The sequence below is a fragment of the Pelophylax lessonae genome (genome assembly GCF_965119305.1).
Source record: "Pelophylax lessonae genome assembly, chromosome: 10".
NCBI classification, from domain to species: Eukaryota; Metazoa; Chordata; class Amphibia; order Anura; family Ranidae; genus Pelophylax; species Pelophylax lessonae.
Genome location: NC_138777.1, coordinates 82591064 through 82614841, shown reverse-complemented (window position 1 = coordinate 82614841; position 23778 = coordinate 82591064). Strand labels below are relative to the sequence as shown.

At 44.3% G+C, this 23778-nt stretch overlaps 1 protein-coding gene across 1 annotated transcript in view; it reads right to left on the bottom strand.

Annotated features, from left to right (window-relative positions):
- LOC309565955 (mucin-5AC-like) overlaps positions 1–23778 on the bottom strand; it is a gene marked incomplete at both ends in the record, with an annotated part of 316230 nt that overhangs the window by 150062 nt on the left and 142390 nt on the right. Inside the window, one exon of the mRNA XM_082270984.1 lies at positions 11751–11891. Within this exon, the coding sequence (XP_082127110.1) occupies positions 11751–11891 (141 nt within the window). The remainder of the gene's footprint in view (positions 1–11750; positions 11892–23778) is intronic.

Below are 23778 nucleotides of genomic sequence, written 5' to 3'. Positions count from 1 at the left end.
TTCAAGCAAAGACAATGCAGGGGACATCCTTTCATACACCAAAAAGCAAAAGCTGACTGAGATGCAGGGGCAGGAAGAAGTAGAAGGAGAGTGTTCTCAATGGCTAAATGGTAATACTGAGCCTGATCCTGCACAAGGCCTAGGAGTAGGGATAATCGAACTTTTGAAAAGTTTGGTTCGACTAGAACACCCGAACTTCCCGAAAGTTCGGCCCGGATTTCAGAACCCCATTGAAATCAATGGGACCCGAACTTTGGTAATCAAAAAACAACATTTTGAAGCCCTAAAACCCAATAAATGCCCCTAAAAAGTGCCTAGGGCTCTGGGTCATGCCCCAGGGACTATTAATCACACAAAAAAAAGTTCTTAAAAATTGTCATTTTTGATAGAGAGACAATTATTGAAAAAATTATTGAAAAAAAAAATTAGATTTATTTGGATTTAGTGTCTGGGGGGTCTAAAAAGTGTACCTGTGAAGTTTCAGCTCTGTAGCATGTCCAGAACCAGAAACAAAAGATTTTTGTATTAGAATTGCAGTAGAGCAGGATAGTGGCTCCACTATTTTCACACCCGGCCGTTTTTGTTGCAGGCGTTTATTGGGCTTTTTTGTGGATGTCTTTGGAGGCAGGCATGACATCTGAACTTCTGTGTAGGGGTATATATACACACACACATGTATGTATATATACACATACACATATATAGGTGTGAAAGTAGCAGAACCCTATGCTTGCGCTAATGAAATAATTTGCAGGCATAGGGCTACACTCCTATCACACCTATATGTGTGTATGTATATAAATACATATAAGTGTGTGTGTATATATATACCCCTACACAGAAGTTCAGATGTCATGCCTGCCTCCAAAGACGCCCCAAAAAAACGCCTGCAACAAAAACGCCCAGGTGTGTTGTTGCAGGCGTTTCTTTTGGACATTTTTTGGGCGTCTTTGGAGGCAGGCATAACATCTGAACTTCTGTATAGGGGTATATATACACACACACTTATATGTATTTATACACATACACACATATAGGTGTGATAGGAGCGAAGTCCTATGCCTGCAAATAATTTCATTAGCGCAGGCATAGGGTTCTGCTACTTTCACACCTATATATGTGTATGTGTATATATACATACATGTGTGTGTGTATATATACCCCTACACAGAAGTTCAGATGTCATGCCTGCCTCCAAAGACGCCCACAAAAAAGCCCAATAAAACGCCTGCAACAAAAACGGCCAGGTGTGAAAGTAGCGAAGCCACTATCTTGCTCTACTGCAATTCTAATAGAAACAATCTTTTTTCTATGGCGGTCACCCTGAAATGGAAGGGTTTGGTCACCCTGCCATAGCAGTCAGAGTCAGTTAACCCTACACTACATTACAGTCACCCTGACACTTAACACTTTCCCTACAGAAACTAGATTATTAAATCTAACTATAGTGGAAAATAGTACCCTAACTACACTAGATATCCCTTTCCTCACACTAATAATTGCTAAATGACCCTTTTGAAGCAGGAGTAACAGAACTGCTTCCACTCTCTTCCACATCCCTGTATCACAATGCTAGAGATTTGGCGGGGCTATCTTATATACTGGGGGGCGTATTCACTACTGATTGGCCTCTGGACCCCCTAGTCACTCCAATCACATTCCTAGCATCCTCCTTCCCCCTCAATTAGCTTTTACTGATGGTTCTGGTCCAATCACAGGCTTTTAAAGCCCAGTTCCTGTCCAATTGCATTTTGGTCAGTTCTGGTTGCCGAATTCCGAACTTTTTCAGCAAAAAGTTAGAAATTCGGCCGAATTTCGAACAGTCAATGTCCGGATCGAACCAATGGTTGACCGGAACCGTTCGATCATCCCTACCTAGGAGCAGATATCATGTCACTGCCTGATTCAGACCAGCAGGCAGACATAGAGGACAAGCAAAAGGGGGAAGATCAGCCAACTTTAAGCCAGATTCTACAGGCAGTACACAAGTGTACAGCGTCTGTCAATACTGTTAAAGACAGATTAGGGGGTCTGACTGAAGAAGTGGCACCCCTGCTCTAGGATTTACAAAAAATCTGTGAACGAACCACGGCTGCAGAAAGTCGCATTAGCATTAGCGACATAGAAGACCAGATACTGGCTCTGATAAATGAATACCGCTCCATTGCTCGTCTAGCACATGAAAATAAAGATAAAACTGATGATACTAAAAACCGACTGCGACGCAATAATGTGCATAAAGTGGGATTACCAGAAAAAGTAGAGGGCAAAGACCCTACAGAATTTGTGGAATAGTGTCTACTTGATATGTTTGGAAAAGATGCATTCTCTCCCATCTTTGTGGTTGAACGGGCCCATCGGGTACCCACTAGAGCCCTGCCAGGCAATGCACCCAGACCGATGTTGGAACGTATCCTACATTACCGAGATAGGGAAAAAATATTACGCCTGGCGAGGGAAAGGCCTGATATTCAGTTTAATGGAGCCAAGGTGTCATTCTATCCTGATTTCTCAGCGGAGGTACAAAGATTTATGCCATGCTTTACTCGGCACGTCTGAGGGTCACAGCGGATGGCAGGGCACACTTTTTTGCTACGGCTGCCGAGGCAGTGGATTGGCTCGATGTTCATGAGCTCTCTCTTTGGCAATGCCATAGGGATGACCCAGAAGCCTGAAAGTGGATTTACTACCAGTTAACATGCAGAAGCAGATATTGACCAATCATCTAGGAGGACTCAAGTATATACCCCGGCTGGGGACAGCGAACTATGTGCTACAGGAACTCGATATGCTCCATGTAAAGTATATTCTTACTGGCTTTACCTGACTACTCCCAATTCTGTGTTTGCCTTTCTGTGGATGGCAGAGCAGGGTACAACTCAAATTGTATCAGGCAAGTGGAACAAGATGTAGTTCCAACTTTGTTTGGACTACTTTGGGTTCTCACTCACCAATTAGTTTGGGTTAAGGCACCGTTGTGCCTGTTTTCTTTTTTCTCTACCTTTTTGCTAACTTTTGTTTTGAGATTTTGCTCATATCAACTTGATCACTCAGATGCTTTCCATGGGGTCATCTACTTTGGAAGATCTTTTGCAGTACAACATATAGGCTGAATGTGGTCACTATATCTAGCTAATCCTTCAGTTTATAATTACAGAACTCCCCATGGCTGAGGTTCCTGTGGTTTCATGGATTGTTAGGGGCCTTGGTAATCCCTTAAAGAGGACAATGGTATCCACCATACTTTGTAAATACCACTCTGTAATTGTTGGACTGCAGGAGACGCATCGTGTGAGAGACTCCTTGTGTTGTCTGGGTTACTCCTGGGTGGGCTGGGCGTACCACTCTACTCATAGCTCCTATTCTAGGGGGGTGAGTGTATTGGTGCACAGGTCCCTTCCCTTCCAGAAATTCTAATCACAAGTGGACCCTGAAGGTCGCTATGTGTTTTTATACTGTAAAGTATTTACTGTCACTTGTGTGCTGGCGTGGTATATTTTCCTCCTCTGTACTCCTCCGTGGTGCTAAGGGAGTTGATCACCTTTACAGTTAACAAACCAGATGTTCCGGTCTTTGTGATAGGAGATCCTAAAATAGACAGACACCCTCCCTCCCCCCAGTCGGTCTTACCCAGGGGCACATCTCTCTCCCATTTTGTGGTGGAGTTGGGCTGGGTGGATATGGGTTGCATAAAATATCCCAAAACAATTTTCATGTTTTTCTGAAACTCATTGCTCTCTGTCACGTATAGACTTATGTGTGGGTACTGGACTTGCCTTCTCCCTGGTACACCGGATAGAATATGCGCAGGGGGGGTGTCTGATCACTCCCCACTGGTGGTGTGGATTACTGTCAGACCACTGGTCAATCTTGAAACAGCCCCTTGGTGGTAAACGCCTTTTGGCTGAAACTCCTTCCCACAGTAAATACAATACAAACCCAAATTGAACATATCTTTAATAATAATAATGTGTCTAAGTGAGTGGGATGCCTTTAAATGTTTTCTCAGAGGGGTCTTGATTAGGGTTGAGCAAACCCGGACTGTATAGTTCAGGATCGTACCGGACTTTTGGGTGTTTGGTACCCGGACACGGACCCTAACATTTTACTGTATATTCGGGATACAGTCCTTTGTTCAGTAATTTTATTTAATTTTTTTTTTGGCACGGTTTTAATTTTTTGCCGCGGTTTTAACGGCGCAGTTTCAACAGCTGCAGGGCAGCCAATCAACAAGTGTTTAACTAGTGTGCCCTTAGAAGCCATCACAGCCATGCCTACTAATGGCATGGCTGTGATTGGCCAGTGCAGCATGTGACCCAGCCTCTATATAAGCTGGAGTCATGTAGCGCCGCACATCACTCTGCTCTAACTACTGTAGGGTCAGGTTCCTGCTGCTGCTGATATGAGGGAGAGATAGGAGATTATTGTAGGGGCAGGCTGGAGATTGCTTTCAGGGAAAGAATTGGAGAATCTTCTTTAATCAGACAGCGATCTACATCGATTTTATTGTGTGGAGGTGCAGTGCACAATCTTTTTGCCCTGATCTGAGCCCAGTGAGGAGGAGGGAGAAAAAAAAACTTTTATCAGTCTGTTAGGTTTGCGGCATGCGGCGTGCAGCGGCCATGTAATGCAAGCTCAGTGCATATGTGTCTGCTTAATCTGGATTTTAAAAAAAAAACTTTTTTCCTTCATATTTTACAGTGACATACAGTGTTTAGACACCGCTGTTCTAATGTGCTATTCAAAAATCACCAATGTAAGGGAAAAATAATTATTTTTCAGTTTTTAGGGAAAAAAATATATTTTTCAGTTTTTCATTCAAATGTTTTTTTTTTATTCAATAGCGGAATAGAACAACAACAGTATCCAACCTGTTAGGTGTGCAGCGTGTAGCAGTCATGTAATGCAAGCTCAGTGCATATGTGTCTGCTTAATCTGGATTTTTAAATAAAAACAATCCTTTTTTCCTTCATATTTTACAGTGACATACACTGTTTAGACACTGCTGTTCTAATCTGCTATTCAAAAATCACCAGTTCAAGGGGAAAATAAAAATGTTTCATTCATACGTTACTGTGAGATACACCCATTGGATACTGTTGTTCTATTCTGCTTTTCAATGAAAACCCATTTAGGGAAAAAAAATGTAATTGCGGCCTAGTCTGCATCTGTACGTGTGAGATACTCCCTTTGTATACTGTTGTTCTATTCCGCTATTCAATAAACACCCATATAGGGAAAAAATATTAAATTGCGGCCTAGTCTGCGTATGTTACTGTGAGATACACCCGTTGTATACTGTTGTTCTATTCCGCTATTCAATAAACACCCATTTAGGGGACAGAACGATATTAAATTGTGGCTTAGTCTGTATCTATACGAGTGAGATACACCCTTTGGATACTGTTGTTCTATTCTGCTATTCAATAAACACCCATTTATGAGACAGAAAGATAATAAATTGTGGCTTAGTCTGCATCTGTACGTGTGAGATACACCCTTTTAGATACTGTTGTTCTATTCTGCTATTCAATAAACACCCATTTAGGGGACAGAAAGATATTAAATTGTGGCTTAGTCTGTATCTGTATGTGTGAGATACACCCTTTGGATACTGTTGTTCTATTCTGCTATTCAATAAACACCCATTTATGGGACAGAAAGATATTAAATTGTGGCTTAGTCTGCATCTTTACGTGTGAGATACACCCTTTTAGATACTGTTGTGCTATTCTGCTATTCAATAAACACCCATTCAGGGGAAAATTCATAATTTTGCAGCGTTTGCTGATTATGTTACTGTGAGATACACCCTTTAAATTTGTTTGGCGCATCTCCTTCCACCACCAAGGATTGCAGGGCGCTTCAGTTTGCCTCCTGTTGCTAGCTCCTCCTACTCCGCTTCCTCATCCTCATCCTCTACTGCCTCCGCATCCGGAGCAATGATCATTTCCAAGGCTTTCAGGGCAGTCATTCACAAATGGCTCCGAGGGTGGGTTCTTGCACCCACAAATGCCAGGTACACAATTGTCCAGCAAGGGCACAGTTCTAGAGGATGACGAGGTGGAGGATGATGAGGAGGAGATGGAGGAGGAGGAACCATGTTCACAGCAGGGTGGCACCCAGATAACTGATAACAACAGATACTACACTTGATCTTAGCCAAAAGGTCGAGAAGCGATGCTGGTGGTATTCCCACCTGACAGCGGGGGCACAGTGGAAGCACAAGGTGAAGGCAAAGGAGGAGGAGGAGGTCGCCAGGAGGGTTAGCATGTATGAAATGTGGAAAAGCTTTGTCGGCACGCCACAACAACCAGGACCACCGGCTGTTTTTTTTTTTTTGTTTTAAGCCCGTGGTGTGTGAACACACTCAGACTATCAGCCGGTGGGTGCATAAAAAAGTGCACACAAAAAAAGTGAAACACAAAAGTGCACAGGGTGTACACATGATCCCTGACCCTGATCCCCCGGGGCGATAGGGATAGTAAAGAAGAAGTGCAAGGCTAGTGCCACGCTGCAATACTATGGCAGGCCCTTCAGCCAGGAATAAAAAATTCCTCTGGTTCTGACTCCTGGCCAAAAGGCCCGGCCCTAGAGGCAGGTGTGCAAAACATGTGTAGGAAGTGCAGTGTCCTTGGTTCCATACTCATAGTGTTGCCATTCACCATGAATTATGGCACCCCTGGACTGCCACTCCAGGGGCACATACCCCACAGGCTTTTCAGAATCCCGGTCCTTGGCAAGACCAGTGCAGCCCCGTCCTTACCAGAAGGCCTCAGAACTTAGACAGCTTTGGGAGAGCCTGGCCCACAACCAGGGACACATACCTTTTCCAAGGCAAGACTCAACCCAGAAGCGGGAAAAAGCCCCCCCCTTCGCCATCACCGTTCCTTACCAAGGTTTGCCATCACTGCCATATACAGTTCCTTACCATTCCTTACGTACTATACACGTACTGAATGACGAGTCTGCCCCCTTCAACTTCTGGGTCTCCAAATTGGGCAAATGGCCTGAGCTTGCTATTTACGCCTTGGAGGTGCTGGCCTGCCCTGCAGCCAGTGTATTATGTGAACCTGTATTTAGCACGGCTCGGGGCGTTATCACAGACAAGTGCAGCCGTCTGTCCAGAGCCAATGTGGACAAGCTCACGTTCATTAAAATGAACCAGGCATGGATCCCACAGGACTTGTCCGTACCTTGTGCAGAATAGACATGTATACCGGCCTTACCCAGCCATTGTTGTATTTGATCTTTCTTACTCTTTTGGGGTGTACCCTAATTTAAAAAAAAAATAAAATGAAAAACCAAAACCAGTGTTGGCCACCTCTTTCTCCTTCTCCACCGCTGCCGCTTCCACCTACACTGCCACATCCACTGCCACCTTAACCTCCTACTCCAATAGGTGCCTCAGCCTCCTAGATCAAGATGATTTTTTTTTTCAGTTTTTTCTGTTTTTTTATGTTATTTTAAATTATTTCCCTATCCACATTTGTTTGCAGAGCACTTGCCATGCTCTTAAGAAGATTTTGCTGCCATTTTCAGCCCTCTAGCCCTTTCCATGTTTGTTTAAGAGCCATTTTAGTGCTCAAAAGTTCTGGTCACCATTGACTTCAATGGGGTTCAGGATTGGGGTCAAGTTCGGGTTAAGTCCGGGTCACGAACCCGGACTTTTTTTCAAGTTCGGCCAGACCCGCCGAAACAGGACATCCAGGTGTTCGATCAACTCTAGTCTTGATCTCTCAAATAATACATATTCAATCTAATATGAAAGCCCGGGAGGACTGGATGGCTCAGCTGGTCTGTAAATCGGAGGAGGAGTATATAGCTAATCCTACAGAAAGTTCAAGGGCCTCCTGGCTGGCAGCGCAGGATTCTTTGAATAAAGAAATTAGCTTAAAAGAGGAGAGGAGGCGTTTCTTTTCCAGGGAGGGGTTAATCCACAGTATAATATACTTGGTAGAAAGCATATTATAGTGGATCAGTAGTATTATTGTGCACTGTGCAGCATTGTGAGAGGTGTGGTGGTGAGACTGAGCGTTTTTGCAGCCACACTACACACAGTGGCAAACTCCCTGGCCAATTATTTGTAGAACTGGTGTGATAGACCAGTGCCCCCCCCAATAGCACATATTGAAGTGGGGTGTTATCAGAGTATACTTTTACAAGTGTCCTGCAACAATATTGCCTCTTTTGCTGTGTGAAGTCTGATACACACAGTGCCAAACTCACTGGCCAATTTTTTGTAGAACTGGTGTGATAGACCAGTGGCCCCCCCAATAGCACATATTGAAGCGGGGTGTTATTTAACCACTTCCCGCCCGCCCTATAGGCATTTGACGTCGGGAAAGTGGTTGCATTATCCCGACCAGACGTCATATGACGGCCGCAGGATAATGCAGGATCGGTGATGTGGTGTGTCAGTCTGACTCCCTGCATCTCCCATCTCGGTAAAGAGCCTACGGACGTAGGCTCTTTACCATGTGACCAGCTGTGTCCAATCATGGCTGGTCACATAGTAAACAGGAAGAGCCGTTGATCGGCTTTCCTCAGTATGTGCCTGACAGCCACGAGTAAAGGAGCGCCGATCTGCGGCTCTCCAGACAGGGGGGGGGTCTGCACTGGTAATCAGATCATTGATTACCAGTGCAGACCCTCGGGGGGGGGGTGCCACTAGAACCACCAGGGATGCCCACCCATGACCCCAGGGATGCCCACCCATGACCCCAGGGATGCCCACTATGGCCACCAGGGATGGCAATCAGGGCTCACGGAGCCCCCCAGTGCACTCCCCATCAGTGCTGCCCGCCAGTGCCCTCCCCATCAGCGCTGCCCACCAGTGCCCATCATTTCCATCTATCAGTGCCGCCCACCAGCGCCCATTATTGCCCACCAGTGCCGCCTATCAGTGCCCATTAGAGCACATCAGTGCCGCCTATCAGTGCCACCTATCAGTGCCCATCAGTGCCCACCAGTGCCACCTATCAGTGCCCATTAGTGCCCATCAGTGCTGCCTATCAGTGTCCATCAGTGCCACCTATCAGTGCCCATCAATGCCGCCTATCAGTGCCCAGCAGTGCCACCTATCAGTGCCCACCAATGCTGCATATCAGTGCTACCTATCAGTGCCACATATCAGTGCCTATCAGTGCCGCCTATCAGTGCTGCCTATCAGTGCCGCCTATCAGTGCCACCCATCAGTGTCACCCCATCAGTGCCACCCCATCAGTGCCTCCTCATCAGTGCCTGTCAGTGCAGTCTCATCAGTGCAGGAAAAAACTTATTTATTTGCAAAATTGTATAACATAAACAAAAAAACTTTTTTTTTTTTCATTCTTTTCGGTCTTTTTTTTATTTGTTTAGCAAAAAAAAATTACATAAATTTGGTTTAGGTACAGTGTTGCATGACCGCGCAATTGTCATTCAAAATGCAACAGCGCTAAAAGGTGAAAATTGACCTGGGCAGGAAGGGGGTCTAACTGCCCTGCCTTGAAGTGGTTAACAGTATACTTTTCTAAAAGTGTATTTTAGTCCTGCCAAAATTTGGCCTCTCTTGCTGGTTTGACTGAGCTAAACTCAGTCACTCAGCCTTCCTCTTCTGCACCCTCCTCATCCTCTCTATCTGCACCCTCTTCACGCTCTGCTGTGTGCACCCCCAAAGACACCACCACATACCCTCCACTTGAGTCACTGGAATTATTTTCCGATCCATCACAAGACGTTTGCAATGCGCACCCATTGTTGTCAAAATCAAAACAGCTCATTCTGCGGGAAGCGTACGGGGAAGCAACAGCTTCTTGTTCTTTTGTCCCAAAGCACCCAAGCCCCATGTTGAGGGCATGTGGCCTGGTATGGTTCAGGAGGGGGGGGCGCTCACTCCCCCCCAACCCCATCCTGGCCAGCCAGGCTGTGTGCTCGGATAAGGGTCTGGTATGGATTTCAGGGGGAACCCCACACCATTGTTTTTTTTTGGCACGGGGTTCCCCTTTAAATCCATACCAGACCCAAGAGGCCTGGTGTGGATTCTAGGGGGGGACCTCACGGCATTTTTTTATTTTTGTATCTGTATTCCTTAGAGAGGCGACAATACATTACAACCGCAAGCAAGTTTAAATTACCTTTTTTCCTTTCGAAATGTCAGTATTGCTGCAGCAGGCTAGAAACATTGCACAAATACGCCACTTTACAGGCACATTAAGAGGGCCCCCCAGGCACGATATTTAAAGGAATTAAAAAAAAAGCAATTCTACACCTAATGTTTGCAGCAACTCCCTATGAATCTTTTCCTCCACTCAGAAGGAAAAAGAGAGTACAGGGATGGGTTTACTGTCTGATCACTGTAATAATCAGAGGCTTTCACAGTGATTACATGATCAAGAGTCGGTTTTGACAGCTCTTATATAGTGACCTGACATCACAAGCTGCCCCACAATCCACTGCTCAGGTGCAGTGAAAAAATTACTGAATTCAGCTGTCAAAATCAAAACAGCTCATTCCGCGGGAAGCGTACGGGGAAGCAACGGCTTCTTCTTTTTTTTGTTCTATTTTTCGGGCGGATGGGTGACTGATCATTGGGGGACACTATTTTTTTATTTTTTAATAAAATACTTTTCCAAAACTGGCTTTTGTCATTATTTTTTCGTACACTTTTTTGGTGAATGGGTAGGGGTACGATGTACCCGATATCCATTTACATAGGGGGGGCCAGGATCTGGGGTCCCCTTGTTGAAGGGGGCTTCCAGATTCTGATAAGCCTCCCTCCCGCAGACCCCCACAACCACAGCCCAGGGTTGTGGGAAGAGACCCCTGTCCCCATCAACATGGGGGCAAGGTGCTTTGGGGTGGAGGGCATGCGGCCTGGTATGGATTTTGGGTGGGACCTCACGCCGTTTTTTTCATTTTTTTATCTGTGTTGCCGGGAGCCGACAATACATTACAGCCGCAAGCAAATTTAAATTAAATTTTTTCCTTTAGAAATGTCAGTATTGCTGCAGCAAGCTAGAAACATCACACAAATGCACCACTTTACAGGCAAATTAAGCGATCATTTTAAAAAATATTTTTTGCACTGATTCATGTCCCCCAGGGCAGTACCCGGGTCCCCATAAACTTTTTTGGGCCAATAACTTGCATTTAAGCCTTTAAAATTAGGACTTTTGATTTTTCATGTTCGTGTCCCATAGACTTTAAAAATATTAAATATATATATATATATATATATATATATATACACACACAACACACACATATACATATATATTTTTATATATATATATATATATATATATATATATATATATAGAGAGAGAGAGAGAGAGAGAGAGTTCGCATGTTCACAATAACATTTCCCCTGTTCGAGATGTTCTGTGCAAACCGAACAGGGGGGTGTTTGGCTCATCACTAGTACAAAGCTTTGTAATAACTTTGTGTTGGTTTGTGTCAGTGCTCACACAGGGTTCAGTACCCTTCTCTTCATCTATATGACAGTGTTTGGTCCTGGTGATTAGCCACTTGGGCACCATGCACTGAAAAGTGGAAGGAAGAGGAGAATATCACATGCTACCTTATATCTAAAAGTAATGGTCCCCATGACTCCAGTAGAAGGACAGGGTGGCAGAGGAGCATGGCATGGAAATTAGTAACAGGAAAGGTTGGGTATATTGTTACTTTGCTTGGAAAAAGCACAGCAACAAGTTCACTTTAAATAATATCAATGTATTGTTCAGATTTTCACTGCAAGGATTGTTGATTACCACACATTTTCTCCTTGTAAGCCGGGTCAATAATAATAATATACAGTTGCATGACTGGCGTGAGCTGCACCTCCAAGTAGATGCCCAGGTTGGTGTACACAATCATGTAGAATGAAGATGCCCAATCAATGCGAACTCCAGCTGCATAAAAAGAGAAATCACAAATCAGAAGGTTGATTTCCAAAGTATCAGGCGCAAACTGTTCTCACCTGCACAAAGGAATATAGTGAATTATAAATGAGAATGGGGAGTTTACTCAGAAAACCAGTATCAACCTCTTGTCTATATCTGTTGTAAATAACAAGGTTATTGTGCTTTGTGTGCCCCTGCCATAGCCATAGCTCAAACCCATAATCCAGACAAAGATTTGCTTTGGTTGAAGAGCTGTATGTGATTGGATGCAGCTGCTGCTAGGGTTTTAGAGGAAGTGCCGCAGGGTCACCCACAAAGCAAAAAACAAAAACATTACGATACACACACCCTATTGAGTAACCTCTCCAAAAAGTTTTTTAGCATATAAAATGCATAAAAAATGCACCACAACAACCTGCCTGTACCCTGGGGAGCCAGCACCCCACCTTAGAACCACAATGGGTGAATGGAGTGCTGAATTCAAAAGGGACTGCACTGGAACCAATCCAAGCTAATAGTAAGATGTCCCTCAGTGCTCACAGACACAGTGATAGAGCAAACAGTCCAAGACTGGTGTATGTTGCTTAAAAAAATGTCACAGAGCCCTCAACAATAGTGTAAAAACTGTAGTAGATAAATACTGTCTAACCATCACTTCCTGAAGCAACATGAGGTACCAGAGAAGTGAGCTGTAGGACATGTAGAGAACAAGGATAGAAATCACACCATATGATGAAAAATCTGCTGCTGCTAAACTTCAAATGCAGCCGAGACTATAAGGAACGACAGAAGAGTTGAGGTGAATATAATGGAAGCAGTCCACTCATCTCATCTAGATTCTAGATAATGTAGACTCACTGAGGTGTACTAGGACCAGCCTGCAGGATAGGGATGGTTCCATCGGATTGGGTATCCTTTCCCCAACTTAAGACCACAGCCAATACGACCTAAACATGAACACCTAGGGTCTATGTGGTGTATGGTACTCATGATCCTTGAAAGGACCTATTGCTATGTCTATCAGCCATCATCTGTAGTGTCGGTCTCAGATTTTCCTCGAGCAGTACACACTCTTAAGTGTCAGTCCCCACTGCAGTCCTGATGTTCCAGACAATGACAGCAGTCAGTCTGAGCAGCCGTAGTGATGGTATCTAATTCCTGTTGGTGGGCTGATCAATTTAATGCTATCCAGTCAAATGAGGGCAGATTGAATCAGATAGATCAAAGTGCCCAGTGACAGAGGGAGATGGGGGCCTGTCTTTCCATCTACATGTTTCGCTCCACCCACCGGAACTTCGTCAAGACTTACAATACCGTGAGCCCAATCCCCTCCCTTTTACTCTTAAAGTGCTCTGGGATTCCTATTTACTGACAGCTTAAGAGGTATTTTCGTGCACACAGTAGCCACTAAATATAGTCTCCCCATTACCACAAGGTAGTGCTAGAGCTAATCCCATAGTCCATAGATAGCCTCAATCTTAAAGACAACAGAGATGAGGACTTTGTGCAATAAAGGCCTGTTAGAAGGACTTTCTAAATAGCATTTAGGTGAAAAAATCACTGTTCAACCCCTTAGGTGACAATGAATCTAACAAAAAGATCTATTTTGCAACAAGACCTTGTCCCAGTCTCCCCTTCTTTCAGACAATTCAAGCTTATAAATGACCATACATTTAAAACCCTTGGTTGATGCATGTGCATGTGCATCCCTAAAGTGTGTAGCCACCAGGAATTCATCATCCTTGGTGGTAATGCTAGTCAAGTGTTCCCTCATCCTTTTGCAAAATTTGCATCTTGTTTTCCCTACATATATCTTGCCACAAGGGCATATGAGTTAATAAACTACAAAGGAGGAGAAACAGTTGACAAAAGATTGAATTTAATACGTCCATTTTTTTCCCCTCAGAATCTCTAAAGGTTTTTGTGTTCATCACATATTTACAAATACTGCAATGTCCACAAGGATGCATGCCCACCATTGGTGAGGTAGACGAGAAAATTGTATTGGCTTCACTATGAACCAGTACATCTCCTATTGTTGGAGCACGCCTGGCAATTAAGTTTGGATGGGGGCCCGAAATTTGTCTCAGTCTATTGTTTAATAATAGGATATGCCAATGTCTTCCTAATACTGCTCTAAGTTGATTCGAATGGGTGCCATATGTGATAACCATTCCTATCATTTTTTATTTTGACTGCTGTGGAGTATGGACAACCTCTTGTCCCACTCCCAGTATCGTCTCTCTCCTTTTATTTAGAACCTTGGACATACCCTCCCTAATAATAGAATTAGGGTATCCCAGGGCTCTAAAATGTTCTCTACATTCTTTGTAAAACTCTCTAATGCTGGAACCATTTATTTCACTGATAGTGTATATATCAGCCATTGCAGTGTAGTGTAAAGCTGATTCTTATGTTACACAGTGTACTGCAGTCAGTTTAGTGCTGTGCTGTGATTGTAGTGGGGACACTGAAGTGTATTGTATACAACACGTCTGTGTCACCACACCGATCCTTTTGAACCAGCACTAATATTATTATAGGAATAATTGCTGCACCCCCTTGTGCATCTCAGATGCTATTCCTTATGCTCCAGATGTAGGTGTTAATAATATTAAGGGCACAATTGCTGTACCCCCTTGTGCATCTCTGACGCTATTCCTTCAGCTCCAGAAGTGAGTGTTTTTGTTGGTGGTGAAACAGCACTAATAATATTAGGGGCATAATTGCTTTACCCCCTTGTGCATCTCAGACGCTATTCCTTCTGCCCCAGACGAGGGTGTTTTTGTTGTGGCGCACCAGCACTAGTAATATTAAGGGCACAATTGTTGTACCCCCTTGTGCATCTAAGACGCTGTTCCTTCAGCTCCAGAAGTGGGTGTTTTTTGTTGGAGGCACACCAGCACAAATAATTTTAAGGGCATAATTGCTGTACCCCCTCGTGCATCTATTCCTTCTACCTATGCCTATGACATATGCCTATGGCTATATGTCTATGGCTATTCCTTCTGCCCCAGCAGGGGTTGTCTTTTTTTTGCTTTATTAATTTTTCGTTTATTAATAAAAAAAACAAATAATAAAACAGTTTATAGTGCACCAAGCACAAACATATTGCACCCAAGAACCATATTCCCTTTCCACACTCTATACTAAATAGTTATTAAAATCCCCCCCTAAAAAAATAAAACACAATATTAAAACAGTTTATAGTGCACCAAGCACAAAATGATTGCACCCAAGCATCATATTTCCATCCCACATTCTATAATAAACAGTTATAAAACCCCCCTAAAATCCACATCATGTCCGAAGGTCCAACAAGGAGAGGCAGACGCTAACAGGCCACTAAAAGAGGACAAGCAGCCTTTGTGTCCACAATGAAAAGAGGTGGTCAACGGCATGGTGTATTCTCTGCAGGCGGGGAACGCTTGTCCTTTTTTTCCAGTGCTGGCCGTGTTATTGAGCCTCAACATGCAGAAGAGTTGGAGTGGATAACTAAGCCGTCCTTCTCATCCTCTGTCACACAGGCTCATACTAGATTGGATGCAAGTACCTGTGGCACTCATTGCTATACCGTCATCCCTCTCAGTGCAGGTTTTTTAGAAGACATGAGATATAGCAGGGGTAGAGATCCCAGATGAGGAGCAGGGTGATGTATGCTTTTTTTATGATGTTGGTCTTTCAGGTGCTTTTACCAATGGACTGCATGGCAGGTCGTTATATGTCTTGTCAAGCCTGTGGTGCCCAAGTGGCTGGTGTTCTGGCCATGCTTGATCTGCTTCAGACAGAGATTGCAAACAGCAACGCTGCGGTCTACTATACATGTGTTGAAAAAAGCCCACTCCAATGAGTTTTTGGAAGTCAGCGGGGAGTTAGCAGTGCTCTGCGCCTGTGGTGCTCTGTAGTGTAATGCAATAGGGTGGCTGCCCTGAAGGCGGCCCCTGGAGCACATTCTGCCTCATTGGAGTTGTGGCACCTCCTCCTCCTCACTTTACTCCTCTATTCTCTCAGGCACCCAAGTACAGTCAGTGACCTCATCATCCCCTCTCTTCTCGTCACTAGAGCAAACTTGGCAGTATGCTGTAGCTGTGGCAACATGACTGCTAGTTTCTTGTCCGTCATTGTCACCACCTCTCTCTAGGCTCACGGTATTCTCTTCCTCAACCTGGAAACCAACATCGGAGCATTCAAATTACAGCGCATCTTTCAGCATCATGTAACTGACACTATGATCAAATAATTGAGGTGACTCCTCCGTGCATGATGGTGTGGCTACTGAAGGAGTAGCTGTAGACAAGGAGCCTGTGGAACAGGGCAGAAAAGTCTGTGGCCATTTCCGGGGGTCGTACAATGCCAGTGCTCAGCTATCTGACATTCAAGGTGAATTTAGCCTGCCCACCAACCGCCTCATTTTCGAAATGCCCACCAGGTGGAACTCAACATTTGCAATGCTGCAGCGGCTGCACACACAGCAGAGTTCCATCGGTGAATATCTGTGTGAGTATGGCACAAGGACAGGCTTAGGGGAGCTTGGCTTCTTTTCACCACGCCAGTGGCTGCTCATAAAGGATGCATGCACTATCCTGTCACCATTTGAGGAAGCTACAAGGATGGTGAGCCGTGGCAATGCATGCATCAGTGACACTGTCCCTCTAGCCTTCCTGCTAGAGCACATGCTTCGTGGAATCATGGACAAGGCATTTGAGGCAGAACAGCGGGAGGAAGAGGAGGACTTCCTTTCTTCACAAGGCCCCCTTTATACAGATAGAATTCCTGCGGAGCCACAAAACACACAGGAGGAGGAGGAGGATTGTGGCAGTATCGGTGTAGAAGATAACATACAGCAGTCTTCAAGAGATTCATTCCACAGCAGTCTTCAAGAGATTCATTCCCCAGAACCCCCAGGAGTTATACGTGGCTGGGGAGAAGTTGCTCCTGGCAATGTCATCCTTAGAGACCCAGAGGACTCCAAATCTCATGCCTCCTCAAACTTACGCTGCATGGGCTCCTTGATTTTTCAAAGCCTGCGAAAAGACCAGAAGATTCATGGAATTAAGGAGAGGGATTATTACTGGTTGGCAACCCTTCTTGATCCACATTACAATGGTAAAGTTGCAGAGCTCATCCTGCCTTCACAGAGGGAGCAGGGGATGAAACATCTTAAAGACGGCGTGAAGAAAAATTTGTGTAACACCTTTGCAGACGCTGGGAGGTTAACATCCTCTGGATGTGTTTCTGAGGCATCATTCAGCCAAAGGAGGAGCGGTGGAGTAGGCGGTCGTCTGACCGACGCTTTTGAACAATTTTTTAGTCCTCAGCCCCAGGGCTGTTAGGTTTAAGCAACCATTGGCAGCGTCTCCATCATATGGTACAGGATTATCTAGGGGCTAGAACAGACTTGGAGACCTTTCCAACTGAGCATTCACTGGGTTACTGGGTCTTGAGAATGGACCACTGGCCAGAACTTGCTCAACATGCAATCGAGCTACAGATCTGCTTCCAGCGTGCTTTCCGAAACGTACATTCAGTGCTACTGGAGTTTTTGTGATGGATAAAAGAGCGTGTCTGTCCACAGATTTTGTTGACCAGCTGACATTTATAAAAATGAATCAGTCCTGGATCAAATTCTGCTATCAAGCCCTTGATGCTAATGAAACTGAATTTGCTAGGGGTCTGGTATCCCTTGAAGACTGCATATGCTGCCTATCCCATTCCTTAATCTTGATTATGCTAACTTTCAACAATGTTTTTGGTTTAGGGCACCACCAACACCCAATTTACTGATACAGATCAAAAGGATTGTGTTAAGTGATAGTCTCTGACTGTAAGATACTGTGTAACAGTCTTTACCTGTTTCCACAATAAAGGTGCATTATCAGATGAAATCCAAAGTGAGAACGGACTAAGGCAATAGCCTCTTACCAGCTGGCTGCGAGAGAGCAGCGTTGAAATACCGAACCTCTCCTTGGATGAATAGAGATCCCTCTCCATTGCTGTTTCCTGGCTGTTTCCTGATCACACACAGATAAGATAGCACACTTTATTTTAATATCTCCATTCAATTGTTCCCATATTCAGGAATTCTAAGTGAAGCAATCTTTACATTTATTTGAATTTGTTATCTAATGTTTAACAGCAGGGCCCGTACCTGCACCCAGCAAGAGTAACTGCAAGGGGTTGCAGTGTTCAGGCACCACCAACAACCAAGGCTCAATTTTTCTGGACCTGTAGGACAAGTACATGCAATTTGAATTGTGTACCAATTTTCTTAAAGCACGGCTCATCCCTACACCCTGCGCGTTTTTTTGTTCTTTTTTTTTAATTTGTTTATCTGTATTGCAAGAAGCTGGCAATACATTACAGCAGCAAACAAGTTTAAATTAGAGATCGACTGATTATCGGCAACACCAATATATCGGTGGCTGATATGCACTTTCCCCAATATATCTGTATCGGCCTTTGGATTTACCGATATTGCCAACATTTTTGTGACGTCATTGCGTATGTTGCGTGCACACGTTCTGCCTTCTAACACCGCCTCCCACGCCTGTGCGGTCCATACGTGACACCATTTCCCTGCGCACTGCACACGTTCTCTGCCTTAAGACCACCTCTCCTCACACAGCCTCGTGTTACAGCCAGCTGCAGTCCGGTCCGGTCACGGTGCCAGCCATCCATCCACCCACAGGCCCTGGCTTCAGCCACCCACCACAGGTTGCCAGCCACAACAGAACAGGGTGCCAGCAGGCAAGCATTCAACCACCCACTCCACAACAGGGTTCCAGTGAGCAAAGCAGCTATCCAGATGACACCAAGCCAGCCACCCGCCACCGTGACCACAGTGACTATACAGTGTTCCAGCAAGCCAGCTACCCACAACAGGCCAGGGTGAGTGAGTGACACCAAGCCAGCCACCCACACAACACGGTAACCCCAAGCCAACCACCCACCACAGTGTTCCTGCAAGCCAGCCACCCATAACAGGGTGACACCAGTCGTCAGCCACCAACCCACACTGCCAGACGTCAGCCACCAACCCACAACAGGGTGCCAGCAAGCAACCCACACTGCCAGGTGTCAGCCACCAACCCACAACAGGGTGCCAGCAAGCAACCCACACTGTACGGCATTAGCTACCAACCCACAACAGGGTGCCAGTGCCAGCAGCAGCAGCAGCAACTTCAGCAAGCCATTTTTTAAATCTTTTTTGTGTCTTTCAAATTGAAATGGAGATGGATGAGGAGAGAAAAAGTAAAAGTGTGATATGGGACTATTTTTCGTCTCAACCTTCTCCAGAAAAAGCAGCAGTGTGCAACACATGTACAAACAACATAAGCATGGGATCAGTAACTGCAAAAAACAAACATACGTCAAATCTTTGGGCCCATATAAGAGTTCATCATATTGAACTGTATCATGCAGCACAGAAAAAACAAAATGAATATCAATGTGATTTTGATTCAATACCTCCTCCACTATCCCAGGCAACAATAACAGATATGTTTGTGAAAAAAAACAGATGTCACTGTCTATATTCAGATGGAAGATCCCAACTGCTGGACAGAGTAATCACAGAGATGATTGTCACTGATAACCAGCCATTTACAATGGTGTCTGACTCAGGATTTCAGTGGTTGATGTCCAGGTCGTTGACAAAGTAAAGGCTATGCTGCAACCAGAGAATGCTGGCAACTCACTCTCATTCACGACGGACTGCTGGTCACAAACAGAGTCAGAGTCACTGATCATTCTTTCATTCCATTTCATTGACAGCGGATGGACAAAAAGGCAATTGGTGTTGAATACAAAAGTGATGCAAGGATCCCACACTGAGTACAGCAGAGAAATGTTTCTAGGCATTCTTGAGGAATGGGGAATCAACAAAGACCGAGTGATGCTTGCACAACTTCAAGACAGTGGAGCAAACATGCTGAAAGGAATGAGGCTTGCTGATATGTCAGACCTCTGTGTCATGGCACACAATACCCTCCAACTTTCAAATGATGGTCTGTCAAGCCAAAGAGCTTTGATTGATATATGTTTTGAGAAGCATGAAGAGATTAAAAATGTTGTGCTTGCAAGTCTTTTGAATCCTCGATACAAGAACCATGCTTTCTCTTCTGATGATATATTGGCTAAGGTGAAACATTGGCTGACAGAAGATATTCAACAGGAGGTGCAGGAGGTTCCTGCCGAAAAGACAAGTCCAGAACACTATTTTTATTAAGAGCAGCATGCTGCAAAAACAGACAAATGTCCAAAAATACGTTAATAAACAGAAGAGAATCTTCTTCATCGTGGTCGAATTTACCAGGACATTTTCAGTTCTTTATTGGGGCCTCATGCGGAGGATTCAATTTCTTCTGAATCTGCAACTATGAGCCTGGATGATGAACTTCATCTCTATTTGAAAGAAGCAGTAATTGACAGAAGAAGTCATCCTCTTCAGTGGTGGAGAGAAAATGAGGCACGCTACAAAGACTTGCTTCCCATGCTAGAAGATACCTCTCTTTCTCTGCTCCTCTGTCCTCCACTCCTTCTGAGCATATTTATGAAGTGGCAGCATTGTATGAACAAAACAGAAGACCTTTAACAGGTGACCATGGACATGCTAAAATGTTCGGCTTTCTGCATTATAATATTGTTCTACTTAACTGGGAGTATTGAAAAGAGTAGTGTCCACTCAAATCCACTGTGTAGCTGTTGCCTAGCTTTTTTTCTAACGGTTTTAACTGACTGCAGTAAATAATTGCAGTGAGTGCACTACTGCAGCAGTAAATTCCCTGACTCCAGTCCAACTCCAATCTACTGTCTTGCTGTTGTCTAGCTTTTTTTCTAGCAGTTTTGCACTGACTGCAGTAGTTGCAGTGAGTGCCCTACTGCAGAGGTAGTCCACTGACTCCAATCCACTGTCTAGATGTTGCCTAGCTTTTTTCTAGCAGTTTAGCACTGACTGCAGTAGTTGCAGTGAGTGCCGTACTGCAGAAGTAGTCCACTGGTTCCAATCCACTGTGTAGCTGTTGCCTAGCTATTTTCTAGCAGTTTTGAACTGACTGCTGTAGTTGTAGTGAGTCCCCTACTGCAGAGGTAGTCCACTGAGCGACTCCAATCCAATCCACTGTCTAGCTGTTGCCTAGCTTTTTTTCTAGCAGGTTTACACTGACTGCTGTAGTTGCAGTGAGTGCCTTACTGCAGAGGTAGTCTTCCACTGACTCCAGTCCAATGATCCACTGTGACATGTGTAGCTGTTGCCTTGCTCTTTTTCTAGCAGTTTTGCACTGACTGCAGTAGTTGAAGTGAGTGCCTTACTGTAGAGGTAGTCCTCCACTGACTCCAGTCCAATGATCCACTGTGACATGTGTAGCTGTTGCCTTGCTCTTTTTCTATCAGTTTTGCACTAACTGCAGTAGTTGCAGTGATTGCCTTACTGCAGAGGTAGTCCTCCACTGACTCCAGTCCAATCCACTGTGTATGTATGTAGCTGTTGTTGCCTAGCTTTTTTTCTAGCAGTTTTGCACTGACTGCTGCAGTTGCAGTGAGTGCCATACTGCAGAGGTAGTCCACTGATTCCAGTCCAATCCACTGTCTGTGTAGCTGTTGCCTAGATTTTTTTCTAGCAGTTTTGCACTGACTGCGCTGCAGTAGTGAATTAAAAATATTGCAATGAGTGAGTCCACTACTGCAGCACTTTATTATGCGTTAATGCACAATCAGATGATGTGAAATGCAAATGTCCCTGCAAGTGCACTTTTCCTATCAGTTTTCATGCAGTTAAGATGTGAAGAATGTTAAAAATGTTAATAAATAAAGATTAACATGTTTATTAACCACATAACGACCGCCCACCGCAGGTTTACTGCGGCAGGCAGCCGCTCCTGGGCAAAGCGACGTAATACTACATCACTCGCTCAGGAGACTCTAGGGGACGAGCGCGCACCGGCGGCGGCGCACTCCCACCCCCCCCCTCGTTAGCTGGGGAGCCAGTGCATGTGACCACTCAGCCACTCACGATCTCCCGCAGCTGAGAAAGAAGGACAGATGGCTGATGTAAACACTTCTCCCTGAAGTAATCACAGAGGCTATGTGATCCTGCTATATAGGATCGCATGTCTCTGTGATGACTTCACAAGCCATGGCCCCTGACAATTAGAAATCACGCCCCTAGGGACACATTTAACCCCTTGATCACACATACTGTTAACCCCTTCCCTTCCGGTGTCATTTTTACAGTAACAGTGCATATTTTTAGCACTGATTACTGTAGTAATGTCACTGGTACCCCCAAAAGTGTCTAAAATGTCAGTTAGGGGTCTGATCTGTCCGCCGCAATGTCGCAGTCCCGCTAAAAATCGCAGATCGCCACCATTACTAGTGAAAAAAAAAAAAAACAATAAAAATTACATAAATCTTTCCTGTAGTTAGTAAAAGCAAAAACTTTTGCTCAAACCAATCAAAATACGCTTATTGCGATTTTTTTTACCAAAAATATGTAGCAGAAAACAAATTGGCCTAAAATGTTAAAAAAAATTTTTTGAGAATTTCATATAAAAGAATGTGAAAAATATTGTATTTTTCTTTTCTCAATTGTAGCTCTTTTTTTGTTTATAGCGCAAAAAATGAAAAATCGCACAGGTGATCAAATACCACCAAAAAAAAGCTCTATTTATGGGAAAAAAAGGACGTCAATTTAGTTTGGGTGCAATGTCGCACGACCGTGCAATTGTCCATTAAATTAACGCAGTGCCGAATCGCAAAATAGGGCGTGGTCATTGAGCAGCCAAATCCTCCGGGGCTAAAGTGGTTAAGAGATTTCTGGCGGAATTTGTGTTTTTTTTTGCAAACTTTTACATGTGTGAAAATATAGGCCAATATCGGCCGATACCGATATGCGATTGGCAAAATATTGGTATCGGCAACGAAAAACTGATATCGGTCGATCACTAGTTCAAATTACATTTTGTCTTTAGAAATGTCAGTATTGCTGCAGCAGGCTACATACATCATACAAATGCACCACTTTACGGGCACATTAAGGGGACCCCCCAAGCACGATATTGAAAGGAATTTTTCAATTTTATTGTTTCACTGTAAGCACCATTAAAATCACTGCTCCTATAAAAGCAATTGTTTTAAAAAAAATTTGCATTGGTACATGTCCCCCAGGGCAGTACCTGGACCCCCATACACTTTTTTGGGCAATAACATTCATTTAAGCCTTTAAAATGAGGACTTTTGATTTTTCAGGTTTGAGTCCCATAGACTTTAATGGAGTTTGAATGTTCGAACAACCCCGTTTGCGGTGTTCTGGGGTGAACAGGGGGGTGTTCGGCCCATCCCAACTTGTTATTTCCGACACTTGGGAACAATTCTGATTTGTTTGTAAGCCCAGATGTTGGTGGTGGATCAAGGAGATCGGAGTCTATCCAGGAATTACCTTCCATGTATTCTAAGTGTTCTGTGTCATCTAGATGTGCTAGTGTCTGGGTTGGCTCTACTGTCATGCCTCTGTCCAATTCTTTTACAAAGAACATGAGTTTAAAATGAATACGTCTTAGGAACAAGCAGATGTCTTTATATATGTCAAACAAATTACCTTTGTTGCACGGCGAGAAGCCAAGGCCTTTACCCAGCAGAGATAGGTGATCCTGACTAAGACCGTGTTCTGTTAAATTATTGACATTTATGTCTCTTTTCTCTGGTTCCTTGTGGTCACTCTGTTCTCCCGGGAAATGGAGGTCCCTGTTTTGGATTGTTTTCTGTTCCTGTGTCTAAGTTTCTATCCCTCTTTCTATTTCTCCTTTGTTTCCTCTTTCTGTTCTTTGCCCCAGTGGGGCCTCTCTGTCTCTTCCATCCAAAGTTGGATCTAAAAAAGTCACTAATTTATTTCTATTTTGGC